Raw genomic sequence first — 20,842 nt, 5'->3', positions numbered from 1 at the left:
AATTTCATCATTCTCTCTCCGCGTGAGAGCGCGTATGCTCGTAGATGCGATACGATCGCGCACGCATGAGTGCAAAACGGGGGAACTAGCCTTAATGAGATTGATGAAAGAATTTATCGATAAAAGCGCACGCAAATTGCTTTTCAATCGTGAACTCGCTATCCATGACAGATTTTTTCTGACGCTTTGAACGTCCTCGCGTTTCGTCATTCGACGTTTGAGTCTCCGTGATCGAAACAAGCGCGCCGGTTTACGATCCGTCTGATTCGCACGTACGTTCGCGTCGTTTCCGTCGCATCTGCCGCGTGTCACGACTGATACAGTCGAAACGACGGGATAATTCCTCGTATCGTTCGTGAACTCCCGCTGTTCTTCTCGACAGTCATCGCGCTCCTCTTGGACGTAGCGCTTCTGGCGGAAGAAACCCACGTGACCTTGACGACGACCTCTGGTTTTGGCATTTAACGGGCTGTCCGTCATCCGATCGCCCGACCGGATCTAGATCATTAGGATCTAGGGATCGTAGACGAGGGATCATCGTCGTTGTCACGCGGGTGGATACCTGAAGGGTACTCGAACTCGTCGGCGAGAAGAAGTGGTGCAGCGAAATTATCATACGATATGATACGAACCACGTCGAGCCTACGTAACGGTTTGGCACGCGCGATCGTCCGGGGCTCCAACGCGCGCACCAACACTGTAAGGTCCACTGCCGTCCGGTGTCTTCACAGGAAACATCAACAGAGGTATCTTGCTCGCAACCTGGAACCGTTCCTGCCCGCGTCTCCGGTTGCGGATCGGTCGAATCTCACGATTTTTCGGACGGTCTTTAAGGTTATCTCGAACGTTAAACTCCAACGTAATCGCAGCGTAACGCGGAGTCCTAAAGTTGACAATTGTTGGCAGTGTCAGTTTCACGTCAAGATCGAATTTATGTAACGATCATTGAATGCGCTTGAGGTTATGGCGAGATGTAACGTTACTTCTCTGTCTCTTTGCTCAGGATTCAATCTCACCATACCTTGCGTCTAATCACTGCATCATGGCAGCAGCAGCTCAGGTTTTACGCCGACTATCCCGACCATATCAAAGTGCCACTGCCGGCGCTGTCTCCCACGATGGATACTGGAACGATAGTCAGCTGGCAAAAGAAGGAAGGTAGGGATTGCCTGATAACGTTGCAGCCTGCGAGTCTTGTGAAGATGCAAAGTTACGTGCCACAAGTGCCAATAAGCTTTCATCCACAGGCGACAAGCTGAACGAGGGCGATCTGTTAGCGGAAATCGAGACGGATAAAGCCACGATGGGATTTGAGACTCCCGAGGAGGGATACTTAGCCAAGATTCTCGTGCCTGCCGGCACGAAAAATGTCCCGATAGGCAAACTAGTCTGCATCATCGTGCAGGACGAGTCCAGCGTAGCTGCATTTAAGGACTTTGTAGACGACGCGACGATCATTGCCCCTCCTGTAGCTCCTGTGCCTACTCCTGCAGCTGCTCCACCACCAGCAGCCCCTGCACCGCCGGTCAAACCTCCACCGACACCCACGCCAACAGCACCGAGAGCTCCTGTCCCAGCACCCCCCAGGGAGAAGGCGTATGTTAGCCCACTGGCGAGAAGACTGGCAGCCGAGAAGGGACTTAGTTTAGAGGTGCTGCGAGGTTGTTCATTCATAAATCGTAAATTGATGGAACGGAGGCAGGAAACAAATGAACCAACTAGCCCTCTGTCAGTTTGATCTTTGTGCCTTCGTAATATTCCTAAATTATTAATTTATATCATGAAAATAGCAAGGAAATATTAGTGCAGATTAATTCGATGCAGAATATATTCTTTGATCTTAACGCTTAGTTCTCCCGCAGGGTGTGAAAGGGACAGGACTGTACGGTTCCATAACGGTCAAAGATTTGGAGGGCGCAGCCGCGGTCAGTGCTGTACAGCCGACAGCAGCAGCGGTACCGGGTACCGTGGACATTCCTATATCGAGTATACGCGCGGTCATCGCTAAACGCCTGCTCGAGAGCAAGCAAACGATCCCGCATTACTATCTCTCGTTAGACGTAAAAATGGATGCCGTGCTGGCGATGCGGGAGCAATTCAATAAATTGTTAGAGAAGGAAAAGATCAAATTGAGCGTAAACGATATCATCATCAAGGCTATGGCTATGGCTTGCAGGAAAGTGCCGGAGGGTAACACCGCTTGGTTGGGAAACGTGATTAGACAGTGAGTATTGTTACATTTCTTACGTCTAGCGATAATTATATATTTTTTATAATTATAATAAAAAATATTAAAATAAATTAAAAGAGTTTTATGTTGAACAAAACGCTGTGCTTCTTCTTTCAGGTACAACAACGTGGACGTTAGCGTAGCGGTGAGCACGGACAGCGGCTTGATCACCCCCATAGTGTTCAGTGCCGACGCAAAGGGCATCGCACAAATCAGCAAAGAGGTGAAGGCGTTAGCCGCGAAGGCGAGGGAGGGGAAGCTGAAACCGCAGGAATTCCAAGGGGGCACGATCACCGTGTCCAACTTGGGCATGTTTGGCATCAAGAACTTCTCTGCCATCATAAACCCTCCGCAGTCTATCATTCTCGCTGTGGGCTGCACGGAGCCTAGACTAGTACCTGCCAAGAACGAGCAAGGGTAAATTCTTGCGGCATTTATCTCATCATCTACTACAGAATAATTGTACGTACGTGTAAACGTGGTTTCACAGATTCACGACTGCCCAGTTCATGTCCGTAACTGCCAGTTGCGATCACCGCACGGTCGACGGTGCGGTTGGCGCACGATGGTTGTCCGCCTTTAAGGATCTAATGGAGAATCCGACTACGATGCTTTTGTAGTAAGTGGAATTGCGATTAACAACTGATTGATTTCTATGCGATTTATATATATATACAGGGTGTCCCGGGTTTTAACCGACAAACTGCGGGAGCATATTCTACTAGTGGAAATAAGAAAAAATTCTTATATCGAGTTTGCTTAGAAATGCTTTATTACAAAGTTATAAACCAATATTGAAAACAAATATGAGATAAGTAACAACGGATTTTTTCACAAAAATATAAATTATCTACGCAATGATTTAGTGACGCATTTCAAAATGTTGTCCTTGCACGTCGATACAAGCTAGACATCGACGTAGTACAGAATTTGTTACAGTACGACATTCCTGAAAATTTTGTTGCATCTCAGTAACTGAATTAGTAATTCGTTGCTTTAAATCTTCCAGCGAGATTACTTCTGTACTGTAAACTTTATTTTTTAAAGTTCCCCATAAATAAAAATCAAGAGGCGTTAAATCGGGCGATCTTGGAGGCCAGAAAACCGGTCCTCCTCGACCAATCCACCTATGAGCACAATGTTCGTCTAACCAGTTTCTAACTTGTCTAGCGTAGTGCGATGGACAACCGTCTAACTGTATCCAGCTGTTTTGGCGAAACTGCAGTGGCACATTTTCCATCAAAATTGGTAAATCGTTTGATAGGAATCTTCGAAAAGATTCTCCGTTCAATCGGTCAGGTAAAAAGAACGGACCAATAAGCCGGTCATGAAGCATACCCATCCAAACATTACATCGAAATTCGTGTTGAAAGTTTCTTCGTCTGGTAGTATGTGGATTATTATGAGCCCATACATGGCTATTATGAGAATTGAATATGCCTCGTCTTGTAAAGGTCGCTTCATCTGTCCATAATATCATTGATGAGAAAAGATTGTCCCTTTCTACTGCATTCACATACCAGTTACAAAATTCGACTCGTTTCTGATAATCGATTGGAAGTCATTCTTGTACAGGTGTGTAATGATATGCGAATCTGTCATCAGCACGCAATGTTCTCGAAATAGTGTTTCGTGATATCTGCAGTTGAGCCGAAGCACGTCGAACACTTTGTGTAGGAGTATTATCAAAAAGATTTAAGATTCTTTCCGAGCGTCGTCGGTGTCTTAGAGCTGAACGAACATCATCATGTTCATTCATAGGTCGAAATGAACCCAAATTACGTAATTGCAAATGGGTATTACTAAACACAGAACTATCTGGTACTCTCCTGTTAGGAAATCTACGTTGATACTCTCGTACGGCAGCTCGTGCATTTCCGTCACAGAATCCGTACACGAAATGAATATCGGTGTATTCCTCATTTGAAAACACTCTTGGCATTCTGATAGTAATTGCTAGTTCACACGACGATTGAAATCTAACGGCTACTGTTGCGAAAGTAACAATCATACTGAATCGTTTCAACATAGTGAACATGAATACATGTGAACATCTTTGACCTTGCAAATTCTACACTATGTTCCGTTGTTACTTATCTCATATTTCTTTTCAATATTGGTTCATAACTTTGTAATAAAGCATTTCTAAGCAAACTGGATATAAGAATTTTTTCTTATTTCCACTAGTAGTAATTCGTTGCTTTAAATCTTCAAGCGAGATTACTTCTGTACTGTAAACTTTATTTTTTAAAGTTGCCCATAAATAAAAATCAAGAGGCGTTAAATCGAGCGATCTTGGAGGCCAGAAAACCAGTCCTCCTCGACCAATCCACCTATGAGCACAATGTTCGTCTAACCAGTTTCTAACTTGTCTAGCGTAGTGCGATGGACAACCGTCTAACTGTATCCAGCTGTTTTGGCGAAACTGCAGTGGCACATTTTCCATCAAAATTGGTAAATCGTTTGATAGGAATCTTCGAAAAGATTCTCCGTTCAATCGGTCAGGTAAAAAGAACGGACCAATAAGCCGGTCATGAAGCATACCCATCCAAACATTACATCGAAATTCGTGTTGAAAGTTTCTTCGTCTGGTAGTATGTGGATTATTATGAGCCCATACATGGCTATTATGAGAATTGAATATGCCTCGTCTTGTAAAGGTCGCTTCATCTGTCCATAATATCATTGATGAGAAAAGATTGTCCCTTTCTACTGCATTCACATACCAGTTACAAAATTCGACTCGTTTCTGATAATCGATTGGAAGTCATTCTTGTACAGGTGTGTAATGATATGCGAATCTGTCATCAGCACGCAATGTTCTCGAAATAGTGTTTCGTGATATCTGCAGTTGAGCCGAAGCACGTCGAACACTTTGTGTAGGAGTATTATCAAAAAGATTTAAGATTCTTTCCGAGCGTCGTCGGTGTCTTAGAGCTGAACGAACATCATCATATTCATTCATAGGTCGAAATGAACCCAAATTACGTAATTGCAAATGGGTATTACTAAACACAGAACTATCTGGTACTCTCCTGTTAGGAAATCTACGTTGATACTCTCGTACGGCAGCTCGTGCATTTCCGTCACAGAATCCGTACACGAAATGAATATCGGTGTATTCCTCATTTGAAAACACTCTTGGCATTCTGATAGTAATTGCTAGTTCACACGACGATTGAAATCTAACGGCTACTGTTGCGAAAGTAACAATCATACTGAATCGTTTCAACATAGTGAACATGAATACATGTGAACATCTTCGACCTTGCAAATTCTACACTATGTTCCGTTGTTACTTATCTCATATTTCTTTTCAATATTGGTTTATAACTTTGTAATAAAGTATTTCTAAGCAAACTGGATATAAGAATTTTTTCTTATTTCCACTAGTAGTAATTCGTTGCTTTAAATCTTCAAGCGAGATTACTTCTGTACTGTAAACTTTATTTTTTAAAGTTGCCCATAAATAAAAATCAAGAGGCGTTAAATCGGGCGATCTTGGAGGCCAGAAAACCGGTCCTCCTCGACCAATCCACCTATGAGCACAATGTTCGTCTAACCAGTTTCTAACTTGTCTAGCGTAGTGCGATGGACAACCGTCTAACTGTATCCAGCTGTTTTGGCGAAACTGCAGTGGCACATTTTCCATCAAAATTGGTAAATCGTTTGATAGGAATCTTCGAAAAGATTCTCCGTTCAATCGGTCAGGTAAAAAGAACGGACCAATAAGCCGGTCATGAAGCATACCCATCCAAACATTACATCGAAATTCGTGTTGAAAGTTTCTTCGTCTGGTAGTATGTGGATTATTATGAGCCCATACATGGCTATTATGAGAATTGAATATGCCTCGTCTTGTAAAGGTCGCTTCATCTGTCCATAATATCATTGATGAGAAAAGATTGTCCCTTTCTACTGCATTCACATACCAGTTACAAAATTCGACTCGTTTCTGATAATCGATTGGAAGTCATTCTTGTACAGGTGTGTAATGATATGCGAATCTGTCATCAGCACGCAATGTTCTCGAAATAGTGTTTCGTGATATCTGCAGTTGAGCCGAAGCACGTCGAACACTTTGTGTAGGAGTATTATCAAAAAGATTTCAGATTCTTTCCGAGCGTCGTCGGTGTCTTAGAGCTGAACGAACATCATCATATTCATTCATAGGTCGAAATGAACCCAAATTACGTAATTGCAAATGGGTATTACTAAACACAGAACTATCTGGTACTCTCCTGTTAGGAAATCTACGTTGATACTCTCGTACGGCAGCTCGTGCATTTCCGTCACAGAATCCGTACACGAAATGAATATCGGTGTATTCCTCATTTGAAAACACTCTTGGCATTCTGATAGTAATTGCTAGTTCACACGACGATTGAAATCTAACGGCTACTGTTGCGAAAGTAACAATCATACTGAATCGTTTCAACATAGTGAACATGAATACATGTGAACATCTTTGACCTTGCAAATTCTACACTATGTTCCGTTGTTACTTATCTCATATTTGTTTTCAATATTGGTTCATAACTTTGTAATAAAGCATTTCTAAGGAAACTCGATATAAGAATTTTTTCTTATTTCCACTAGTAGAATATGCTCCCGCAGTTTGTCGGTTAAAACCCGGGACACCCTGTATATATATTTTTTTTGCACAAATTCTTGTCTCTCCGAACTCGTTTCAATCCAACAGTTCCAGGCTAACGCATTGCTCCTGTTTTAGAAATGTTGCTTCGAGCGAAAGTACAATTACAGGAATATTCGAGGAAAGGTGATAGGTAGTACGGATTGTCACATCATCATCATCATCAGACTTGCTTCCACGTAGATTCGAGTTAAAAATGTTTATTTGAAGTTCTCCTAAGAATTACAAGGAACGTAATTGTTTATTGGATTCGGGTAAGAAGACTGATGTTTTTAGTTCACAATCGAAATTGGATATATTGGATCCGCTGTGTTGCTTAGCAACGTTGCGAGATTTAAACAAACAGATTGATCTCGACTGCAATTCGTTATCGCCTGGCGGAACTGCCTCGATTAATGGCCATGTGTACATATGTGTATTTATAAACGAGAAATGTGGCTGCACTACGTTGCAGGGGAAGTACGTTAAAAGAAGTGTCAAAGATGTTTATAGTAAATATGTATACATATATGTATTTAATAAATTATATCTCTCGCGTTACACATTCTGCGAGTAATTTTGCTTTCGATATCTCGAGAGGTTTCGGTTCGATCGCTGCAATTCGAGTTTCCCTCCAGGCATTTCCCTGACAACGTTATCTGCACCCTAGATAAGATAATTCAGACGAGACGGCATCAGCGGCTACGTTCAGAGCACTCGACGCTTTCCATCTGCTCATAACCTAATCCGATAAAATCCCAAGTTTCGAATTGAATTTGCGAAATAATTGAATTCCATTCGTCTGACGTGCAGAGTGCATTTGCGTCATCTGGACACTTGGTGCAGCTCCGTTTTCCCTTCCTCTCCACCCACACACGAGAGGAACGCATGTGCACTCGCGTTGAGTGCAGACGGTGCAGGGGAGTGTAATAGTGGGCAGGCAGACGGATTTATGGCAGTGTGTGTGGTTGACACGACGGAAATGTATCGTGGAGGCAGCGCTGCGTGACCTGCGTTCATTCCGACTCGCTCACTCCGATTTCACAACTAGCCGTGCCTCCGCCGATCGTTCGTTTCGCCGAGTAGGTGCAAGTAGGCGGTGATCATCCACGGCGGTGCTGGCCGGTGCGAGGCAGCGGGACAAAGAGAGACCCGACGGCGACGTGGGAGCGAGCGATCGTCAGCGACATGCGGCCGCGACGTCCCTAAAATTCACGTGAACAGCGATACGATAGTGTCATGTAGTACGATGACGTATCGACGTCGAGATCATACGAAGTACTTATTTTTTTTTAGCTGTTAACATGGGATCTAGATTGAGGCAAGTGTCTGTCGCTCCTTTCTGCACAGAATTGACAGCTTCTCGCGAGAGACCAGAGGCGAAGGCGCATCCCGCGCCTTTGTGCCTGCGCCAGACGGTTTCGCAACCCAGAATAGTTCTGCTTCCTTTCGTTTCGTAGCAGCGTGTCTTGCAATTATTCGGGAAAATTTCATGTATCCGAGAATTCGCTGCACCGGCAATTTTTCTCCGCGGCGCATCCAGCAAATTAATTTTCAATCCCGAGTCGAATCAGTATATAAATTGTCAAGTCTGCTTGCATTTTCTGGAGTCGCGTGACCGTCAGTGTATTACGTTTTCAGGGAGAATGTTAAACAACTCTTCGAGTGCTTCTGTGAGGTAGCTGCACCGGTAGGGGAGAAGCCAGCCTGGATACTTCAAAAATATCCCAATTCTTTCTCGGATGAAGAGATACTTAAGTCGGTTCCTAAGTTCGCATATCCGTGTGAATTTGAAAAGTATGTTCGATATCGAGCAGTCTCTGTGACTACCAACTCCCGTGTATCCTTCTCCGCCTGACATCTTGTTCTATTATGCTGTTTATATTGTTTCAGTCTGTTGGTGCAACATTTTTCATTTGTGCTCACTAGTATAGACTCAAAATGGACCTTTGGATTCTGCCGCCACGATCCCAAAACCGAAACAGCTTTGGTAGTCTTGAGCGCACTTCCGTGGCACGAAACATTTTACAAGTTAGTAGATCTTATTAAATGTTTAAGTTAAGCTGACATTTAAGATATTAAGTTGCATTCTTGTGACACGCACACAGGCTACTAAATCACATTGCATCCCTGACCAGCAATGCCAGCGGAGAGGATCTATGGAAGTTTCTTGAAAATATTTACACCTGTGGAGTTCCCATTCCCGGAAACTCCATATCTATTCCGTTACCAAATTCTACAGTGGTAAATCAATTGCGTCTAAAAGCATTTAATAATAAATTTCATGTCACATATAGATTTATTCATAGTACATCAAACACTTTTCGCTTTTTTCAGAATTTTATCTGTCAAAGCCCAAAACAGTTTCAACTGCCTAGTATACCAGAAAATGTAAGTCACTTGAGCATGCTGGAGTAATGTATCAGAATATTAATATAATTAAAGTACAAAATTATTGTCAGGCATTTTCTAACTCGCGTAACAATATTTCTGTTTCAGAGAAACTTGACTGAATATTATAGCGCGATTGATTCGCACAACATGATGATGATATTCGCATCTATGCTGTACGAGCGTCGTATCATTTTCACGTCGAAACGCCTGTCGAGACTAAGTGCGTGCGTGCAAGCGTGCAACGCGTTAATTTATCCGATGATCTGGCAGCACATATACATCCCTGTTCTGCCTTTGTCGTTAATAGATTATTTATTAGCACCTATGCCGTTTCTTATCGGCGTGCCTACACCGACGCTCCAGGTACGCGTCCGCTGCGGAAAATTTTCTCTTAAGAAAATGCATCCTCCCGTTTAATTTTATTAAACATTTTTCCACATTATCCTTTGCAGAAAGTGCTCAAGAGCGATTTGGGAGAAGTGGTTATCTTAGATGCCGATAACAACACCATCGAGTCACCGTTTCAAGATCTGGAGTCCCTGCCGCAGGACGTAGTGCGTAAAGCGACGTACCGTTGTCACATAATAAGATAACGTATCCTTAAGGATTAATATAAATCTTAAATAATAAAATAAAAAGTTTCTGTGTTGCAGGTGACAAATCTGAAGAAAGCGTTGCGCAACAGACCCGCCCTCCTCGGCGACGGCGTGTCGAGGGCGTTCCTGCGCGCGTTAGTACAGCTAACCGCCGGCTACAGGGAAGCGCTGACGTTGCAGCAGGGTGAGCGCATCACGTTTAATCAAAATGCTTTCGTCGAGAGCAGGCCGTCCTCCATGCAGCCCTTCCTGCGAAAGATGTTGGAGTTACAAATATTTCAGCAAGTAAATATGTTACGGTGCAGCTAATTTTCATTTCACTTGGATATACTCGAGTCTCCCTTTCCAGTTCATAGAGGAAAGATTGAACATGCTCAATTCGGGGCTCGGTTTCTCGGACGAGTTCGAAATGGAAGCCTGCAGTTACTCGACCAAATCTAGCAGCAAATTTATGCAGCAGTACAGAGAGTGGACTTATACCATGCGAAAGGAGAGCTCTGCATTTTTCCGTAGCGTAAAGGATAAGGTACGCCGGCAACGTTTCATTTAGCTCAAATAAATGTCATGTAAATTACCTCGCGTGATAGTTCATCATCAATCTAATATCCAATAGCCATTTTATTGTAAATGGGAATGAGGATGATGTGATTACTGTTTTGGTACTTTCAATTCCAGGCAAATCCGGCGGTAAAGTACGCCGTTAAATCAGTAAGTTTCCAAATATATTAATAATGTTAACGTTTTGTACCATAATAATGAAAAAAAGTATGCTGTACAAATGAGTATTTGCAGGTGAAAGACAAGGGAAAAGATATGAAAACGGCATACAAAGGACTGAAATGGAAAGGTGTGTTTGATATTACACCTTTACTATTATCTCACGTTAAATATTAAATATAGGTGCATTAATATTTAATTTTTATATCAGTTAAAGTATGGAACTTTAAGTAATCGTTTAAAAATAATTGTGTATCGCGTGTGAACAGGACGGTCTAACAGAAGCGAAACCACCATGAGATTCCACCAGCCTCGTTCGGCTCCCAGCTCACCCACGGTAGATAGAAAACCTATCGATTTCACGTCCCCGCCGAAATCTCCGAACGGAATAACAGCGACTACCAGTTACCGGAAGGAATTGCGTCTGCGGAACAGCAATTTCACTGACACCAGGTACGTGCGGTCGTTTACGTGCATTATCACTGTTATATTTCATAAATGATTTTACATCACAAAATGTGAAATCCTGAAATTTTTCATACAGTCTTCTACTTTTTATGTTACAGTAGGAAACAGTACTCACCTCTGAGTCCCAGTTCTCCCGAGGATTCGGATTCTCCACCGGAACGCATAAATATGGATCTTATGCGTGAGCTTCAGGATGTGATATTCCCAAACACCCCGCCCGTAGACAGAACGGTAAATTTTTAATACGCATTATTTATACACTATTGTTCTTTGCGATTTACACAGAGAGAACAGGTGCTTTCATCGTCAAAAAGACACCAAACATACATTATAAATATATTGGTTGATGTTGGTTTTGACAATCAGAGAGAATACAGTTTTATGAGCATTTTTAATTTTCGAATTTGGTGGCAGAAACTATTTCATGTAAGAAAGAAGAAACGTAACAAATGTAAGAACAAATTTGACAAAACTATTGTCAATTTGTTTGTCGTTCGTTAAAGATGTAAATTTCTGTTTCTTTTCGTAAGTTGTTTATTAATGTTCTCATAGTGAATTTTATTCCTTGTTTACGTCCTATATATTATAAAAAAAAAATTATCTGAGATTACACGCAGCAGCATGTCGTCGTGAATTACGTCCAATGAAGTGTTAGATGTATAGAAATGTGTCTAGTCTGTAGGAAAAACTCTGCATGCATCATATCATCCCCATTCATTTAAAGTTTCCATCGACTTGCTCTTTCTTTCTCTCTCTTTAGCAGTTCTGAAATTTCGTAGGTACTAGAATATATATAAGTTATTGCATACTTATCTCTGTAAAGTAACTTATTAAGTTGATTCAGCATTTGTATGGTAAGATTATTTTGTATACAATTAATACAAATTATTAAATAGATTTCGTGTAAGTTTATTTTGTGCAACGTCAATGTATCGTTAAATGTGATAACATGAGATTATCTCTTTACCTGGTAATAATTTATCAAACGAGTGAACTTTTATTATTTATTATATAATTATGTGCATGTGTCACGTATTAAACGTTGATAAACGTATTAAATTGATTGGTAAATATTGCTGCCTTTATAAAATTCTCAGTTAATTTCCCGTAAAGGAGGAAAGTAAAGATTTGTCATGCATCACTTTCAGTTGAAACCAGTACGCAGTTTAGACAGCTTGAGACCTGCATGGAGTGGGCACTTAAGGCACGGCCCTCCACCTAGTACTGTCATTACAAATCCATCCGAAGTTCCCTCGAAAAAGCCAATTTCATTCTCTTCCTCCTCCTCCTCTCGTTCTCTTCTCCCGGATAACTCGGTAGATGGTTCGAAAGGGTTTGCGCTTAACTCATTAGCTGCAAAGTCAAACAAAACTGTCAGAGAAATAGATAAAACGTCGCTCTTACCTACACCGCCCGCATCACACAATCGAAGCACCGAATCGAATCGTTTTTTACACGAGGTACACAATGATTTAATTAAGCCTCTTGTCAACGTCTTGTCCTCGTGTGATCCCGGAAAAGAGAATACCAAGTCCGAGAAAGGGTTTTCTTTAAACAATAAGGAATTTAATTCCACAGACATTTTCGTTAACACTGATTCAATTCCGAGTGTGTGGGATAGCGAGCCTTTCGACAGACCTTCCAAAACGTCGAATTTCCTTCATGAAGTGAACGAAGACGATCCTTTTGACACGAGTAAAGTATTCACGCCTACCTTTTTGCATACTGCACCACTCTTTAAGTCCACAGTACCCTCGATGCCTGCTCAATTTCACCCATTACCACATCCATTCAATACTACATCCTGCTCTGCACATGCTAAGGTAAACATCATCGTCCACTATTTTTTATGTCTACATTCCGGTCAATTTTCACGTGATTATTCTGCGTCCATAAAGTATGTACAATACTTAGAATATCTCAGATTTACCGAGATTGCTTAAAAAAACATTAGTTGTTATTTTAACGTTGAAATTAAACAAATTACAGACTTACTATTATGAGTTGAAGGATTTTGATGAATTAGTGTTGATAAGGAAGTAACAATACAGTCTTACTGCTCAGCAAGGAGACTTGAGATTTAACGAATTATCATTTAGCTTTAACGCTAAGTCGAGCGCTTGACTCGGTAAATCTAGTTTCTGTAAAATTCACTTCTCATTTATAGTATAGTGTTTTCGCTGTCACTTTGTCCACGTCCTCAATTTTTGGCTGTAATAAATTTTATGGTGTAATATAAATGCAGTATCAATTTGTCAAATAGCGATGTTCGACAATTAAATATTTATACACGTTCATACAGAATGGTGTGCATTCATACAGAATCAATCATTGTGATTAAAGATACAACATCTTGATGCTGCGAATAAAAAAAACACATGCGTTATTCTTTTATATAATAATGTGCGTCTGAATTAATTGAAAAATTGAGTAATTGATTATCAATATGTATATTTCTTCTCTTACAGGATTCTCCCGAAGTTCCAGATCTAATACGTTTAGATTCCACGAATAGCAGCGACGATTTCGATCCGCTTCTATCTAAATCTTCCGAATTTCCAAGCACAAAGCAAATGAGTCAATCGTTACATTTACCCGAGATGGGTGAAGGCCTTAGTAATCCTTTATATCCTTATTTTCAACAACCATTGCATAAAAGCAATGACAAGCCAAAAACAAACACCTCCGATAGCGTGGGCGACATGGATTTATTACAAGCGTACGGTATAGACTTTAATAAATTTAGCTTAGCTAACGGTGAATCTTCTACGAAAGATACTGCTACTTGTAATCGAAGTGTACCACCAGACAACAGTATTAGTAATATTGATACGAGGGACGCATTCAGTTTAACACTGAATGCACCTGCCATTAAATCACAGAATAATTGGACGAAATTTGAATAAAATATTAGTCTAATTTTTTTATTAGTATATTATATATAATTGTAAATATAACGTTAGAGTGCCGTTTTGTTATGCATTTAGATATATGTTTACCATCGAATATCCGCATTAACAATCTCTTGGTTGGCCGTTTTGAGAACCGGCAACAATCATCCGCCAAAATACTACTTCGCGCCGAATGGCAGAGTATACTTTCATATTCCCTCTGTATATGTTTTTGTATGAAAAGCTAATATTTGCTACGTACGTCTTGTCGATGTATACGATTTTCTGCGATTTTCTATTGTTATCGAACAGTACTTTTGTCATATTATTATGTGCACTGTCAGGCAGATTATGCATGTGAAAATGTCCTTTTAATATTGCGTAATATATGTATCTAGGAACGGAAATGGCGTGGAATGGAAGGATTTGAGGAACGAAAAGTTTGCAACAAAAGACTTAAATATTAATGATAGCTGGTATGCATGTAATTGATGATATATTAATTCGCAAAAGTATTGTAATTAACAGGATTGTACTTGCGTAATACTGTTACAGTCTCTTACAAATTCTAAGATACATTAATTGTTACAACTTTACGTTACATTACGTTTTTTTTTATCTTTGCCTAAATTTTCACTGAATACTCAGTTATGTAAGTACCGTATCTTATGAGCCTTCCTAGGTATTGGATTTCTCCATTTTATCCAAAGCTAAACTAAGAACACAATTGCAGAGAGCGAAGAAAAGTAAGTGAAAAATGAACGAACCGTATAATTTTATGGTTTTTTAGATCATTGTTACATACTCATCATATCAATTTAAAACCATTGTTGCGTATTTATTAGCAATGCTTTTTAATAAAGTGGTGCGATCAAGACAAGAGATGCCCCATTTACAGATATTTTTATCATTATTATCCACTATTATCATTATACTTCGCACATACATATATGCAGTATTTTACACTGATATAAAACATTGTTCTAAAGTAGACATAAGTCAAGACGTGTACGTTATCTTTCCTCTGGTATCTCGTGTATTTAAATTACAATGTTGTAGATGACTGTATACTTTTATAACATTTTATGGATGCTCTGTATACGAGGAACAATTTTTTAATGTTCTCTTTTGGTAATTAATATTACCAGCGGATTTCGTCCATACTTTCTGGAAAATGTTTTCCAGTTTATCTGCACTGCATTCTCGTTCTTTATACTCAATTCAAGCACAATAAAACAAGAAGGAAGCAGAGGATTGTAATTTCTAACTAAATTCTGTTTGTTACACAGTGCAATAAATAGGCAACTTGTAAAACAGTTTTAGAATTTCAGGATTCAGAAGCAAAAGTCTTGTTCGAGTTCTCTCGTCATTTCACGTTGAATGAAATTCATTGTTTTTAAGGCCATTATTGCCTCGTGTATCTGTTTAAATTCGCCTTCGCTGTTCGCAAGTTTCTCCTTGTTGTTCTCTTGAACGTCGAGAGGCACCTTTACATCGTAATCAGGTACAGCCATGTCCTGGTTCAGTTTCTCTATGACCGCGCTCAACAGTCCTGCTTTCTTTCGTAACTTTTCTAATTCCTTCCTTGGGTCAATTAAATGCTGCGTGTGGACGTACAAATGTACATTAGATATACGTTTATAATAATGACCACGATGCGATACACGTGTGACACTTACCCTAAGAAAGAGATTCACTTTAATTTTATCCGTTATGGTGATACCGATGCATCCGGTGAGTCGTGCTTCTCTCCTGTCGAGATAACAATAAGCAAGAGTTTCTACAAGCGATCTGTACTGCAAAATCTTGTTTCTCAAATTTCCGTCGTAACACTCGACAAAGACGTCCGTTTTCGTTTTATTAGGCAAATTATAAGTCGCGCGGGCAGATCTGATGTTCCTAATGATCTTCTGTACCAGTTCAACGTCCTTCTCGATCTCCTGGTTTCTCCACTGACACTGAAACGCACAGAATGTGATCATCACAATCAGATTAAAATTGATGGTTTTGTTACAGAGTTATCATTAAGATGAGAAATAATTACCTCGGCACTATCCGGATATGGGCTGACGCATACACTTGGATACACTAGCTCCTTACGAGGTAAACGTTGATAGAGCTCTTCCGTTATGAACGGCATGAACGGACTCAGTAAGCGTAATCCCACATCCAGCGTCTTAAATAATACATTTTGCGCCATTATCTTGGCCGCGTTATCCTCACTTTGGAATATTGGCTTAACGTACTCCTAAAAAAGTAAAAGATTTCGGTCATAATGTATGCCGTGTGTACGTGCGCGCGCGCGCGCGCAAATAATACCGACCAGATAAACATCGCACAGGTCGTACAGCCATAAATTGTAAGCTGTCGAAGTAGCTAGTGCGAAATCATATTGTGCTATCGCCTCGTCGCAAGTCTTGGCAGCGTAACTGACACGTGACAGCATCCATAAGTCTACTTGCGACTCACCTCCAGTCAACTGCAACAAAAAGGAACGTAATAATATAGTAATATAAATACAAGTTTTGCATTTGGTGAAAGTATTTTCCGTACGTTTATGTACACTTTGCCAGGAACATTACCTGAAACGCGTCGGTTTTTTCTCGACACTTGTACATCGCAAGCTGTGGGATTATCTTGTTCTGTTCGGCACGAAGCGCAGCCTTATCTTTGTCCGTGAACGTTCCGATATGCCGATACCAACGCTTAAGATGAGGATAATTCGCAAAATTAACGTCTAATTCTTCTAGCAACTGGTAAACTGTCGCGTCCTGTTGCGACGGCGTGTAACCGTCAAGGTACGAGTAATTTGCTAAATAATTATTTAGTGCTTCCTGCACACATGGCTCGTTCAGAGTCGACTGGTACCACTTGTTATCTCCAACGACGGCGATGCAACTTTTAGCGCTTTCGTTTTTACTGTAAGTCTGCGAGAATAGAACTCATTTAAACATCTAATTTCTTACAAATACAAGTCCTGTTATAGTGTTGAGACTAACCGTATCGTTCACGTTGTTTAACTGACCCCTGACCTCAGTGTTGAGGCAAGTAAGCGCGAGTTTGGTGGCGTTCCATATCTTATTGCAGAAGAATCTGTATCCTTGCACGCGAAGTATGTCGAGATTGATGTCTCGTCCCTGAGTGGTGTAAGCGCAGAGAGCAAATCGCAGAGCGTCCGTACCGCATTCGGGAATGCCAATGGGATAATCGCGCCTCTGGCCGTCTCGGGCTCGTTCCAGCTCTTTCGCATCCAAGTTCGAGTCCAGCAGTTGCTTGTGTAAATCCTGGCGGGAAAGTGCCGTGATAAAAAGTATCGGAGCATCCGTAAGATACTGAAATTTCTCACACGTACTTCCAACGATATCCCGTTGATCACGTCCATAGGATCTATTACATTTCCCAAGGATTTACTCATCTTTCTACCATGCGCGTCTCTCACCATAGCGTGCAGATACACTTCCCTAGAAACATACAAAAAGGAATCGTTTAATTTTTTTTATCACACGAAATATATAAATTTCATTTCTTTAGGCATAAAAAGAAGACACATAAAATATTTAACATACTTGAAAGGCAACTGCCCCAACAATTTCTGGCCCATGAAGACCATCCTGGCAACCCAGAAGAAGAGTATATCGTGACCAGTTTCCAGCAACGTACCCGGATAGAACGCCTTCAGCTCCGGAGTCTGAAAATCGTACCGACATTAAAACTAAATTCCCAGCTGTAAACAATTGTTTAAATCGATTAATCGGTTTAGTTTTTTTCAGACGAATTATTGGTACACGCGCCTCATCTGGCCAACCGAAAACGGAGAACGGGAAGAGCGCGGAAGAGAACCAAGTGTCGAGTACATCGGGATCCTGCTGCGCGATAATATCGCTCACATCGACGCCCAATTTCTTGGCTGCTTTCTCTTTGGCTTCAGCTTCGGAATGCGCACTCACCCAGTACTCATCATCCTGTCGAAGATGTTGCTTCGTTAATTCAATTCGAATGTTCGTGATCAAAAAAACCTCACATGAATCTGAGAGCATCTCTTCATTGCCGGGAATTCTTTCGCAAAAATCACCTTGCTTGCATTCACGCGAGGATTGGTACACTTAATCGCGTAGGCAGGAATGCGGTGGCCCCACCAGAGCTGACGCGAAATACACCAATCCCGGATACCATCCATCCAGCTGTACCAAGTCTTTTTAAACTGTTCCGGAACTATTTTCAGCGCGCCCGTACTCACTGCCTCCCTGGCTTGAGCAGCCATTTCGTCACATTTGACATACCTAAATGCCACCAAAAAAAGAAACAACGTCAGACTCATTCCTGAAAGATCCAACGTCGATGAAATGAACAGTGTTCACTTGCCATTGCGGTTTCACGAGCGGCTCCACGACATCTTTCGATCGACTACATATCGGTATCACCATCGGATTATCTTTTATGTCGATCAGCAGCTTCCTCTCTGTTAATTCCTTAATGATAGCCACTCTAGCTTCGAATCTTTTCATTCCCTGCATTAAGATTTATTTGCACTTTATTTGTAGCTATGCGCGTGATGGAACCTCGAAACCAAGGTCATACGTAAAGAGAAGTAAATACCGTGAATTTCCCATAGTCCCCAATAATATTTCCATCATCATCGAAGATGTTTATGAACGGCAGACTCTGTCGTTTTCCTACCTCATAGTCGTTGGGATCGTGAGCGGGCGTGATTTTTACAGCGCCTAAAGAATAATCCAATCAGTCACGGTACACTTTCGCGAGCGTCCTACTTTCGCTGATTTATTGAGCAACAGCTGTATCAACATGCGCATACCAGTGCCAAACTCCATGTCAACAAACTCGTCTGCCACAATCGGTATGCGTCTATCGCAAAACGGATGCTGCACATATCTTCCAATGTATTTCATGTATCTGCTGTCCTTAGGGTGCACTGCGACAGCGGTGTCTCCCAGCATGGTCTCGATGCGAGTAGTCGCTACAATGATCTTGTCTCGCGAGCCAACGAGCTGATAAGCGAACGACACCAGAACGCCAAATTCTACTTTCCTTTCGTAGCCAGGTATGGTAAGCAGAGTGCGGCCCTGCAGTTCCGTCTTGTCGACCTAGTTTTGACAGGCATTTTTAATCACGGTCCCATTTATTTGTATGTGTATTAATTTGTTGAAGAAATATCTGCACGATACTCACTTCGATATCGGATATCGCGCTTTTTAACGCGCACGACCAATTAACTAAGCGATTGCTGCGATAGATAATACCTTCATCGTGCAAGCGCACAAACGCTTCCGTTACGGCTTTACACAGTTTCGGGTCCATCGTGAAACAAGCCCGGCTCCAATCGAAGGAACCACCTAACTTTCTTAATTGAGAATAAATTCGACCTCCCTTTCTGAAAGATATTTTGAACGGATTTTCTGATCATGGGAACTGTCACATTAAGTAACGTGCTAATTTGGGTTTACAGTTTTACAAGTCACATATTTTATCTAGGATTTCTCTTAACTTACTCGTGCTTCCACTGCCATATCTTTTTGATAAATTCCTCTCTACCGATATCATGGCGAGACTTTTTTTCTTCTTTCCAGAGCCTTTTCTCTACAACTACTTGAGTGGCGATACCCGCGTGATCGCAGCCCGGATTCCAAAGTGTGGTACGGCCTTTCATACGGTTCCTACATAAATTACATGAAAATTAAATATCCCATTGAAAAGTTGTTCGATAGTTTCACTTACAAAGAGCAATGCTACAGTTACGCCTACCAAGTTCGCATAATAATATTTACCATCTAGTAATGGCATCTTCCACAGCATTGGTAAGAGCATGTCCAAGATGTAGGAAACCAGTTACGTTGGGAGGTGGTATCACCATTACAAAATTTCCTTTCGGATTTTCCTCCAATATATCTTCCCTCTAAAAAACATTATGCATAGTTTTGAGCACTTAATTTTACATACAATAAAATAGAAATTTAAAATGTAATTTTCTATTTAAATCTCTGATGTACATACTCCGTATTCTGGTTTAAAGAAGCCTTTTTTCTCCCACCAAGTGTACCATGCAGCTTCTACATATTTTGGATTGTACGTATCTGGCATCGGACATGTAACATCCTTCTTATCCCCAGCAGGTGTATCAATAGTGTACGAAACTGATGTATCGCTCTTTTTCTTATCATGTTTCTAAGATACATTTAACGTACGTAACGAGTTAGGATTTTAATATAAGAGCTCACCAAATATACAATTATATACTTTCTCTATTAGTATTATATAAATACCAGGTAAGCTAAATTACAATACCAGATCTGTTTAGTATTATTTCTAGTCTAAAGGTAGAAGAAAATATTTACATGACAAACGTCGTTCTCAAATTGCATCATGCAAGTGTCAGCTTGAACCAAGCTAACAAAGAGCGATCAAAGTAATTATGTCAGATCTATGAAAGCTATCTGGCAGGTTGCGGATAGGCTCCATATGGATATAACAAAGATACTAATATTCCTTGCACTGTTAGAGTCAGAGGATTCAACGTTAAGGTCAACTTACTTCTTGTTTTTCTTTCACGTTCGCCGGTTTTTCAGTTAGTTTTTTCTCCTGCTTTTGCTTGAATTTCTCCAACTTGGCCAATTTCTTGGCGTCTTTCTGGAGCTGCTTCGCCGTTTTCGGCGGGCCACTTTCCACGGTTTCATCGTTCTCGAAATGTTCGACCATTTTATTCTATTTTGTCTTTCGTTTTACAGGAATGATTCAACCATCTATCTCCTGCGTTACGCTCAGGTGACAAACCGGCTTACGAAAGAAATTTGAAGATTGCAAAGTTAACCAAATCGTCGCGCAACGCGGATCAGCGCATGGTCTCGCACACGGTCCTGAACTCCCGTTGAAAATGCACGCCAGCGTTAGTGACGCCATC

At 41.0% G+C, this 20,842-nt stretch overlaps 3 protein-coding genes across 6 annotated transcripts; 2 read left to right on the top strand and 1 right to left on the bottom strand.

The window, feature by feature from the left end:
* The first annotated feature begins 370 nt into the window (after window positions 1-370).
* On the top strand, window positions 371-7,424 carry LOC105286224 (dihydrolipoyllysine-residue acetyltransferase component of pyruvate dehydrogenase complex, mitochondrial). 2 transcript variants are annotated; one of them, XM_011351016.3, is made up of 7 exons: window positions 386-746; window positions 1,004-1,158; window positions 1,248-1,651; window positions 1,863-2,224; window positions 2,348-2,647; window positions 2,721-2,849; window positions 6,963-7,424. In XM_011351016.3, coding segments are annotated over exons 1-7 (1,476 nt in total). In that variant the 5' UTR covers window positions 386-621; the 3' UTR covers window positions 6,964-7,424. The 2 variants fall into 2 exon arrangements, with proteins under 2 accessions (XP_011349319.1, XP_011349318.1); XM_011351017.3 differs by lacking the exon at window positions 6,963-7,424 and having other exon boundaries at window positions 371-746; window positions 2,721-2,850.
* Window positions 7,425-7,571: 147 nt separating this feature from the next.
* On the top strand, window positions 7,572-14,807 carry LOC105286225 (DENN domain-containing protein 1A). Of its 3 annotated transcripts, none has more exons than XM_011351019.3 (15): window positions 7,572-8,184; window positions 8,505-8,660; window positions 8,757-8,894; window positions 8,972-9,107; window positions 9,201-9,254; window positions 9,363-9,620; window positions 9,710-9,811; window positions 9,911-10,138; window positions 10,203-10,379; window positions 10,529-10,561; window positions 10,646-10,700; window positions 10,840-11,023; window positions 11,140-11,269; window positions 12,187-12,861; window positions 13,507-14,807. In XM_011351019.3, exons 1-15 carry the CDS (start codon window positions 8,168-8,170, stop codon window positions 13,942-13,944), a joined length of 2,781 nt encoding a protein of 926 aa, XP_011349321.2. In that variant the 5' UTR covers window positions 7,572-8,167; the 3' UTR covers window positions 13,945-14,807. The 3 variants fall into 3 exon arrangements, with proteins under 3 accessions (XP_011349321.2, XP_011349320.2, XP_011349322.2); XM_011351018.3 differs by having other exon boundaries at window positions 11,137-11,269; XM_011351020.3 differs by lacking the exon at window positions 12,187-12,861 and having other exon boundaries at window positions 11,137-11,269; window positions 13,507-13,944.
* On the bottom strand, window positions 14,538-20,835 carry LOC105286226 (valine--tRNA ligase). Its single transcript, XM_011351021.3, has 18 exons — window positions 20,476-20,835; window positions 19,939-20,109; window positions 19,713-19,840; window positions 19,437-19,601; window positions 19,117-19,318; window positions 18,743-19,031; window positions 18,526-18,650; window positions 18,292-18,437; window positions 18,002-18,209; window positions 17,721-17,891; window positions 17,496-17,617; window positions 17,282-17,390; window positions 16,929-17,213; window positions 16,512-16,856; window positions 16,253-16,408; window positions 15,974-16,177; window positions 15,609-15,887; window positions 14,538-15,530 (listed from the first exon to the last, which is right to left on the bottom strand). Exons 1-18 carry the CDS (start codon window positions 20,638-20,640, stop codon window positions 15,264-15,266), a joined length of 3,537 nt encoding a protein of 1,178 aa, XP_011349323.1. The 5' UTR covers window positions 20,641-20,835; the 3' UTR covers window positions 14,538-15,263.
* Window positions 20,836-20,842: the final 7 nt, after the last annotated feature.

The sequence above is a fragment of the Ooceraea biroi genome, chromosome 13 (assembly GCF_003672135.1).
Source record: "Ooceraea biroi isolate clonal line C1 chromosome 13, Obir_v5.4, whole genome shotgun sequence".
NCBI classification, from domain to species: Eukaryota; Metazoa; Arthropoda; class Insecta; order Hymenoptera; family Formicidae; genus Ooceraea; species Ooceraea biroi.
The sequence above is the reverse complement of the archived record's forward strand: the minus strand, read 5'-3'. Positions and strand labels throughout refer to the sequence as shown.

Bases quoted from the DNA above. Each gene is read 5' to 3' on its own strand.
- LOC105286224 (XM_011351016.3), top strand. From the start codon at position 622: ATGATACGAACCACGTCGAGCCTACGTAACGGTTTGGCACGCGCGATC. The intron at 2,225-2,347 runs GTGAGTATTGTT...TTCTTCTTTCAG, and splicing joins TTGGGAAACGTGATTAGACA to GTACAACAACGTGGACGTTA. The intron at 2,648-2,720 runs GTAAATTCTTGC...GTGGTTTCACAG, and splicing joins CCTGCCAAGAACGAGCAAGG to ATTCACGACTGCCCAGTTCA.
- LOC105286225 (XM_011351018.3), top strand. The intron at 10,139-10,202 runs GTAAATATGTTA...CTCCCTTTCCAG, and splicing joins AGTTACAAATATTTCAGCAA to TTCATAGAGGAAAGATTGAA. The intron at 10,701-10,839 runs GTGTGTTTGATA...GCGTGTGAACAG, and splicing joins CAAAGGACTGAAATGGAAAG to GACGGTCTAACAGAAGCGAA.
- LOC105286226 (XM_011351021.3), bottom strand. From the start codon at position 20,640: ATGGTCGAACATTTCGAGAACGATGAAACCGTGGAAAGTGGCCCGCCG. The intron at 19,841-19,938 runs GTATGTACATCA...AATGTTTTTTAG, and splicing joins TCTTTAAACCAGAATACGGA to AGGGAAGATATATTGGAGGA. The intron at 15,531-15,608 runs GTAAGTGTCACA...GTCCACACGCAG, and splicing joins AAGTGAATCTCTTTCTTAGG to CATTTAATTGACCCAAGGAA.